Source organism: Sander lucioperca, chromosome 20 (assembly GCF_008315115.2).
Source record: "Sander lucioperca isolate FBNREF2018 chromosome 20, SLUC_FBN_1.2, whole genome shotgun sequence".
Classification (NCBI taxonomy): domain Eukaryota; kingdom Metazoa; phylum Chordata; class Actinopteri; order Perciformes; family Percidae; genus Sander; species Sander lucioperca.
This window is the reverse complement of record NC_050192.1, coordinates 11,915,291-11,924,377: the sequence shown is the minus strand read 5'-3', so window position 1 is coordinate 11,924,377 and position 9,087 is coordinate 11,915,291. Positions and strand designations below refer to the sequence as shown.

Sequence of the window (9,087 nt, the reverse complement as noted above, 5' to 3'; positions counted from 1 at the left end):
CAAGCAATTATTAACAACTCAGCACTCTGACACAATCCACCATCTGTCCTCAGTTCTGAATCACGATGTAATGTCTCAGCTAAATGTAACAACTCAGGACGTATCATCGACCGCATTAGCGGGTTGGGTGACACTGTCTGGACTAAATAATTTGGAGACTTTGCAAACACCCAGTGACGTTTTCACCAGCGTTACCTTCAGAGCTTGGCTTTTTAAGTGGACAACTTGAGACACCCAGTATTATAAATGCCCTATTTGCAGAAGTCTCCAAAAGCCTCTTCATCTACAATGCCACCTCCACAGTATTATTTGTATTTATTTAACATCAAAAATAGATGATTTGTAACAACTTCCAGTCCTACAGAAGTAAAGTGATTCAGAATCATGACATTGCATTAAATTCAGTTCCTAAGATGTTTTCAGGTACTGGCAGGGTGGTTTTGTTTGAAATTATTACAAACTGTTGTAATTTCAAGAACTTTAAATCAGTTATTTCTACTAAGATCAATTGGATCTTATATTTTTGAAACATTACAGCAATAAAACTATTTACCACTCAAATGCAATGTATGTATATGATTCATACTAGGAAATTAAGCACTTTTTAAACTTTGAAGGCTTTTTTTGTCCAGCTTTAAGTTAATGACAAGACATCCAAATTCGTGACTTCCATATTCAACGGCAAAATTCTCTATTGACAGCTTTTATTGTGTTACACAATATGTAAACAGCATATCTACAAAATAATGAGTAAAAAAATGTATAAATTCCTCGTTAAGAGCTCAGTCTTTTTTTTATTTGATGTCCGTGTTTGGGGGGTATGAGGTGACACCAAACTCTAAAAAAAACACTGTGGTCCGAAATCTCATCCTTGGCAGGGGTGAAGCAGTGGATCCCTGGAAACATCATCTGGAGGCCTTGCCGTTTTCGTGAACATCCATCCTGTAGGATGAGAAAATGTCAAGTCTGATTAGGACATAGGGAGCAATTTTCACATATTCAATGCCAGAGGAATATTACGCCCAGAAAGTGACAGTTGATAGATATTTCACACACACCCATTCTCGTCTTTGAGCTGCTGGTACAACTCAAACTTGTTGTTGACGGAGCTCACTCTTCCAACAAACTCTTGGTGCTTCCTGGAATTGGCTACAGTGATGCGATTGCTCCACATGGTGAGGAGCGAGACAGGACCTGAAGCAACAGTGAGACAAAGCCACAGATGAAAACACACATAACCCAGTAGGGCCAGAGTGATGGCATAAGGCAGTTGGTATTTGCTGGAATAAGCTCTCATTGGCACAGGCTCATACAAGTAGTTATCAGTGCTTTTCTGACACTTATCTGGCCGTTTTGTCAATGATTTCCTGGAGTGGTTTCTATTAGCAGAAAAAAAAGTATAATAGTTAGTACCTTTTGCTCTCTCTGGAGGCTGAACCTCCTCCGTGCACAGGCGCGGCTTCTTGTTGAGCGGCTCTGGAGAGTCCGGGGAATCCTTGATCACCTCAGACTCCTGCTCTTCTTTATCCAGCAAACCCTTTAGTCTTCAGGTTAAAAATAAAAAGACTGTGTGACATGAGAGACTAGAAAGTTTAGTTACACATCCCAATCCAAAAGCCACGGTAAAGATTATTTTTGCTACTAAATTTAGGTTATATACAGGAATGAATACATAGACAGAGTGCGGATCGGGCTGCATTTTTCTGTCTGAGCCCGGCCCGCGTCCGACAGAGCAGTAACCGAACCCGAACCCGACCCCGACAGGAATTAAGATATTTATGTCCGAGGCCAACACAGTTAAAATCTAATTCTTTTCTTATACTAATGACACAAGTACGTTTGTAGGAAGGCATTCGGAAACGTCAACAGATGAGCGCATCAGCGCACACAGGCAACAAGCGCATGTTAACACAGGTGCGCACCTACATAATAAGCTTTTTTTAAATTTAAAATGCTCAATGCCTTTTCGCACTGATGTGACCCGAGCCCGACCCGAACCCGAACATCATTTCTAAATATCTGTCCGAGCCTGGTTCGGGTATCCATCCTCTAATAGACATCCGAGCACCACTGACCTCTCCGACTCCTGCCAGCTTTTGTCGTCTGTGTCCTTGCTGCCATTTTTCTCCGTCTTGTCTTCCCTCTCCTCCCTCTTCCTCCCTCTCTTCTTCCTCTCCTCCTCCTCGGGGGGTTTGCTGCGGCAGGCGATGATGCAGTCCAATACCCGCTGGTGTCTGTCAGTGGCTCCGGCGTGAGTTTTCACTAACGTCTCCAGCTCGTTCCACATTATACGATACTGTTCATCCCTGGGGAATAACAACAACAATGCAGAAACATTAGTGACTCTGCTGATTGTTTACTCTCATGAACTGTGATTTTGGAATAAATACCTCTTGGGGCCTTTGCCTCTGGATCCCACGGTGGAAATAGGGAGAGGGTCGTTCTTTCTCTCCATGTCTACCAGGTTGTAAACTGTCTTCTGGCAGGTCAGAACATCCTCCTCAGACAAAGTCTCTTTCACTATCAGGTTAGCTAATGGAACCACCTAGTGGATGAAAACAGTAAGACAGGAATGAAGGATGATGTGGGCCAACAGGCATAGGAGGCGTAGAAACATGGAAAACGGCATGGTCCAAATTCAGTATATATTTTGGAGCGTGATGAGAACTTCACTTGTATGATAAAAGTCTAAAAGGCGGATGGAAATAAGAGTGAACTCTAGAAGAACTTTAGTATCGCTGCATGCTGCTCACTCACTGCCTGCATGTTGAAGATGGTGGTCTGGGAGATGATCATTGGCCAGTATCGAGTGTGGCGTTCCAGCTGACCTTTGGCCCTCTCAACTGGTAGTTTCCCCGAGGGATCATGGGAAGACTCTGAAACAGGCATGAGCCGGTTCTCTCTCATAAATTCACCAAAATCCTGAAAAAAAAAAACAGTTACCATTTGAAGATTTTTTGCATGTATATCAGCAACACAGTGGGTGTGAGCTAAACGTACAGTGATGCGGTAGTCTGTCACTCGGCCCCCACAGCCCTCGCTGATGGAGGGCGGGTCCTCCAGGGTGGAGCGGTTGCTGTTGAGCACGTGCAGGAAGATCTCGCCTCCGTGGCTGCTGAGCATGTGGCTGATGACCTTTGACCCCGACTTCCTCGGCTGCTCCAGCAGCACCGATCGACCTGTGGTCAGTTAGGAAGAGAAGCAGTCGACCAACAAGCCAAACAGTTAAGTCTGCAGATCAATTCAGGGCGAAGAAATGTTGGTGGTCACAATTAAATGTCAATTAAGAGGCTAGATTAAAAAAGAGGTTTTGTCCAGCTTACCGTTGAGGAGAAAGTTAGTTAAACATGATGAGGGACGACTGTTTACGTCTGTGGGGGAGATGCGATAGGCTCCTGTACAGTAATGCAGCTCTGAGGGGGGAAAGAAAAACAAATAGATTGGGTCAGTCAATAATGCAATGAATAACTGCTCTTCGCAATACACCCTTCAATGCCTAAAGGGATATTTTCCAAAAAAAAGGTTAAAAGGTACTCTAAGCGATGTCACACGTTTTTTAGGCTACAACATGTTTGGTCACATACAGCAAACATCTCACTGTCCGCAAGCTGCCGGTCCCCTAAACACACTGTAAAAAAAAAAATGTCTCCCTGAATGGTGTTTAAAGCTTAAAACCCTTCTTATCAAATGACAAATAAGAACTTCAGCTGTTTATGCCTATACTATACCTATGCTGTTGGTTCGTGGAGTGCACCATTTCAGTGTAATCGTCTCTTTGAGTCCATTTTCTCGAGTGCTGGTGCCGGCCATATGCAAGTCTCCTGCATGACACAAAGATGACATAGGAATTGTTAATTCCTGATGATAACAAGGATGTCAAAGAATCTGCAGGCTGATATCCTAACACGGTGCTCATAACAAACAATTAAATCTATTTTGAGCACAAATTTATTTATTTAGGTCATAGAGCAAAGTTTGAGGATGTTGGCTCAAACATAACTCCAATGCCTCGTTTTGTTTTTTTATTTCTTTTTTCAAACAGTACTTACCGCTTTTAAAGAACTCCAGGTGGGCGTCTCTGTGATGCAGGAGCTCAACGTCATAATTGGCCGACGTGTTGGCGTGCTGCTCTTCCTGTCCATCCGCAGAGAAAATAACAAATAAAGGTCAGTATGAAGTCTGCTCCTAAAATGTGCTCACACACACACACACACACACACACACACACACACACTAACATATTAACACTGCTGATTTCATGTTTCAAAGGCTAAATGATAATGAACAAAGTAAAAAAAAAGCTCTCTGGGTGACAAGTAAGTTTTTTTTCTATTCACATTAGAGGCTAGTATTTAACGTAAATGTCCTTAAATTCACACAACACCGAGCCTACACTTGTTTGACATTAATCATGGATTCCCGATCTTACAAAACCAGCTATACTAACTATATAGTTTGGGCCCCAAGTACAAAAATGGGGCCTGGCAACTGCTGATCTAAAAACAAACTCTTTAATCATAAGTTTTAAATTTAACAACTTTCTACACCTAGAAAAATTGCAGTTTTAGGACAGCTAAAAGGTGGAATCATGTTTGAAAAACTAGTTATCCAGACAGCACAATGGACCACACCAAGACACTGAAGGGGAAGTGAATGGGAACTGATGGGGGAAACAAGAGACAAGTGGGAAATTTGGACAACTTTTAAGGTGTAACAACTGACAGACACTAACAGTATTTGATAACTCAGAAGAGGCAACACTGGTTAAACATGTTTTCAGCCTTTGGCTGACATTGTTGATTTTCCCAGAACAATTTTAATTATTTTAAAACAAATGGTGAGTCAGTGTAGTTGTAACATTATTTCATTTTTGTTTTTTTGTTTTTAAAGAGTTACATTTCAGGTGTGCAGGCTTTATGCTTTTCAGCAGACCCCAAACTCTGCATTCCCTGGGTGTCCACATAAGACCAGAGTTGCCTGTCCTTTACTGGAGCCTCACCAGCAAATCTAGAGACCGACTGTCACATCAAAACAAATCAATGACACTGTAATGTAAGCCTGTTGCAAAAGTAGAGCTCAAAACATACATTGTACACTACGTGGTGTAAACTCTGACCCTTCCTCACTTTGATGTGTGTGTGATAAGAGTACTAACCTGGTCGCAAACATTTAATGTGGGCTAGCAAAACAGAAAATACAGCATGAAACCAGCAGCAGAGTCACAGTCAAATCAACATGCAGATGAGATAAACAAAAAGATGAGGCTGTAAAGTTTCATGAGTATTTATCGATGAGGAAGGGCTCATAAAGATTAAGCAAGCAAAAAATAGTGTGAAGGCTGTGAGAGAAAGAAAACAAGTAAAAAGAGGGAGTGGTTCACTGCATTCTGGACATGAGAACACTTGTACTAGCATAAAAAGAAAAAAGTATTTTAAAAGTTTATGTGAGTTTTAATCGTGGCGAGGCATGTGCAAGGGCAGACGATGGGCAGGAAGCCCCTTACCTTCATGGGGATGTTTGTTATGGTGGTGGAAGCCAAGTCAAAGTGCTGCTGGACCAGGATGTTGAGTTTGGTGGCCAGGTGCCGCCCTGCACGAACACTGTGAACCTCGCTGGTGAGCAGAGGGGAGATCTGAGAAAACAAGAGAGGAAACTGCAGTGAGAACTAACAGCTGTGGCATGGTGCTAGCATTAGGTGTTATGTTATCACACAACCTCATGTCCAAGTCTTCCTTGGTAGCACCCACCTCTTTCTTTGGTCGGTCAGACACCAGTGCGTCATCACCCTGTGGGTGGATGTGAATTAGAACCAGGTCACACTGCTGGATGGCCATCAGCCTAAAATACACAAGTTGGATATTAAAAAAAAAACACTGATGTATGTGTAAGAGAAAGTTATCAATTCTGTATTTCAGCCCATTTTAACCTATTTCAACCACATTAAAATCATAATCATTTTAACAAGCAAGTGACATTTCTTTATACATCATCTGATACTGACCTGTCTGAGCCTGCTGCCAGCTTGTTTTGTTCTAAAATAGTTTCTTGAATGCAGTCTTCCAACATGCGCACATGAGTATCACTGTATGATAAAACACAAAAAGAGCAATGCATTAGCACGATCTTAAATGACATAACACATACCAAGAGCTTCTTTTATAAATATAAACTATTAGAGTAAATGATGACCATACATGTACACATACAATACACGTAAAGTACAAAACAGCGACAATGTAACAAAGTTGCTAAGAGGCATATGAATCTATCAACATCTGGTCGATGGCTGCTGTCAATTTTCCGCCATGTTAATGCCAGTGTTTACCTTTTAGCATTGGTTAGGCAGATAATTCGACCCCTATTAGCAACTCTCTCAGCTGTGTCCATCAGAGTGGTGCGCCTCTCGTGCTGCAACTCTGTGATCTTGCATAACGACTCCACGGCAGCAACCAGCCCGTGCAAGATGCTGCAACACTCGGGGTCCTCACGCGGGTTTGGTGGCCCAACAGCTGCCAGAGCTGACATGAGCTGCCAGACAGGAGGAGAAACTGCATAAACATATCGCAAGTCCAATTCTGAAGACAGCTTTTGCAAACATTTGGTCACTGGTGTTTAAATGTTGCACTTTTTCAAAATGTGAAAAATTGGAGCTGCTAAAAACATAGCTTGAACATGCAATGATAGTCACTGTATGACCTACTGTATACTAACAGTCATATTATATTGTTATTGTTACTATGTGACTGAGTTTTTGTGGGCAGTGGATTACCTCATGAGTGCTCTGGTCTTCCTGCCTCCAGCTATTCAAGATGTGGAACTCTGAATCACTCACAATGTAATTAATCTGTAAAATAAAGAGGTGACAAAAAATGTTGCCATTGGTTCACTATAACTACATCGACTAACCCTTTCTAAGCATATCTTATGTCAGGTTTCTGCTCATTGAAATCAACTATCTGTTTTTTGTTACATTACTTAGGTGAAACCAATGGTGGAGAACCAGCTTGACCTAATTTCAGCCTGAGTTAAAAACAGGAAGCGTACAAGTTTGTGCAGTGGATAAACATCGTAGAGGATCCGGCAGTACTCCATGGAGCACTCCACAGCACAGGTCCACAGGGACTTGGACACAGGGGCCAAAGGAATAACCCCTTGACCTCGACTCTTCGTCAGCACGTCGCACTCCACCTGCTGACGACTTGACTCTGCCATGTAGGGACAGTGGTCCACCACAAAAACGGTCTTGTGAGACACTGAGAACATCTTCATTTTGCAAATCTGCAGTGAGTAGCCTCCTGATCTGTAGGATAAAAGCAAAGCACACCAGTGTGAGATTTAAATAAATACATACACACAGCCTTACATAAATCATACATATAAGTTAACACCTAACTAACACAACAAAACAATGCCTGGGTATACAGCATGTTGTAGGTGTAGTGTTATCTGTATGACAGCGGTCACATTTACATTTGATAAACACAGGAGCATTGTACAAACATTATATACTTATAAAATGTATATTACTATACAAAATATACCACCACGTCATTAACATTTATTGTAATACTATGTATGAATAATATATTTAAATTATTTTTCAAGTACATTTACATATACTAGGAATTTATCTTCTGCATTTAACCTATCCCACTAATTAGAAGAAGTGTGCAGCTATAGTCCGGCGCGACGGCGCCCGACCAACTGCAGTTGTAATGCCAGTCCCTAGTACGTCAAGGGCAATGGCAGATGTTACCTAGCATGTATGTCTTTGTGGTGGCAGGAAACCGCAGCACCCACGCGAACATAGTGAGAGCATGCAAACTACACACAGAAAGGCCCTGTCCCGACCGCGGATTGATACGAGTACTCAGCGTGCTAAAATTATTACTTGACGTGGTTGCTGGTGGTGGATACATCAACTGCCATGTTTAACATTTGTAAATATTGCCTGATGGTCAGCGAATGTCAACTCACCTGGGAAAAAAAAATCTTCAAATGGTCTGAACCGGCTGAAAACCAGGGTTGCTCTAGTTATGTTAATTTTTGACCAATAAACGGACTATCTGACTACCGAACCAGAATTAGCCTTAGGACATGCTATTTACTAATAACTTAAAATCGTTAGCAAGCTAACATGACTGACGTTAACTGTTACTTGCTAAAGGAGCATGTCGCTGGCCGCCGCGTTAGCCTTTTAGCTAACACAAGCCAGAATCATTGTTTGCTGATTCACGCTTATTAATAGCGTCATATCGTTACAAATTCACCCATAATGGTATTTTTATAATACTAAACGGAATGTTTTATATTTGATCCACCTCCAGATGATCGTTACCTAACTATTTTTACACACTTGGAACGACGAGCATAAACAATACAATACACTTTAAAACCGTGGCAAGCTAGCAGGTTTGTTATTGGCGGAAATATGTCCTGTGGTGTTCCGTCACCGTTTTCCTTCCCCTGGTCACGGAAACCTTGCCCTGGTTGCTGGACCGTACTGTTAAATGGTTCCTGACCCCATTTGTTACTTGGAGATTCAGCAAAAATATATAGTTTTGTATTTACCTGTTATACAGCAACGGATTGAAACTTGAAATATTGGATTTAAATGTTGGCTTCGCCCCAGACAAACATGTTATCATTACGGGTCAACCCTTATTACGGGCAGAACGAAAATATTTTTGAAGATTCAACCAGACGCCGCTGTGCCTTGGTGATTCCCATACTCAAACTATTTCACTCACTTTCATGTTTTCAAGAAAGAAATTGCGCTATATATTAAGACAATAACTTACTTACTTATAACAAACAAAAACAACAAAGCTACAAAAATTGTAATTATGCTCATATGTTTTTACTTAATTTTTCAATTTATTCTTTGCTGATACATGAAATGTTTTGTGTTATTTATTTTATTTTATACTTGCTTTTCTTGTGTTTTGCTTTTATGTTTTGTTGTTTTATGTATCTGGTTGAAAATAAGTAAAGTTGTTTATTTGCATAACGCTGATTTAAAATAGCCTAAAGAAGGAAAAAACAGGTCAGTGATGGTGCTGATCTTGCCAAACATCTCGCACTATT

At 41.3% G+C, this 9,087-nt stretch overlaps 1 protein-coding gene across 3 annotated transcripts; it reads right to left on the bottom strand.

The window, feature by feature from the left end:
• Positions 1 to 683: 683 nt before the first annotated feature.
• ints13 (integrator complex subunit 13) lies at positions 684 to 8,447 on the bottom strand. 3 transcript variants are annotated; one of them, XM_031313405.2, is made up of 18 exons: positions 7,978 to 8,447; positions 7,045 to 7,300; positions 6,770 to 6,844; positions 6,326 to 6,528; positions 6,002 to 6,082; positions 5,748 to 5,838; positions 5,504 to 5,632; positions 5,156 to 5,179; positions 4,050 to 4,134; positions 3,729 to 3,821; positions 3,324 to 3,413; positions 3,001 to 3,179; positions 2,758 to 2,922; positions 2,391 to 2,545; positions 2,076 to 2,306; positions 1,414 to 1,544; positions 1,059 to 1,194; positions 684 to 942 (listed from the first exon to the last, which is right to left on the bottom strand). In XM_031313405.2, exons 2-18 carry the CDS (start codon positions 7,267 to 7,269, stop codon positions 906 to 908), a joined length of 2,130 nt encoding a protein of 709 aa, XP_031169265.1. In that variant the 5' UTR covers positions 7,270 to 7,300; positions 7,978 to 8,447; the 3' UTR covers positions 684 to 905. The 3 variants fall into 3 exon arrangements, with proteins under 3 accessions (XP_031169265.1, XP_035851894.1, XP_031169266.1); XM_035996001.1 differs by having other exon boundaries at positions 7,045 to 7,303; positions 7,982 to 8,447; XM_031313406.2 differs by lacking the exon at positions 5,156 to 5,179.
• Between the last annotated feature and the right edge of the window lie 640 nt (positions 8,448 to 9,087).

What these genes read in the sequence shown, in the direction of transcription:
- ints13 (XM_031313405.2), bottom strand. Translation starts at nt 7,269, where the DNA reads ATGAAGATGTTCTCAGTGTCTCACAAGACCGTTTTTGTGGTGGACCAC. An exon ending in AACTAACTTTCTCCTCAACG is followed by an intron (nt 3,180 to 3,323) that starts GTAAGCTGGACA and finishes AACTGACCACAG; the next exon opens with GTCGATCGGTGCTGCTGGAG. An exon ending in GCCTCCAGAGAGAGCAAAAG is followed by an intron (nt 1,195 to 1,413) that starts GTACTAACTATT and finishes CTGTTGCTTCAG; the next exon opens with GTCCTGTCTCGCTCCTCACC.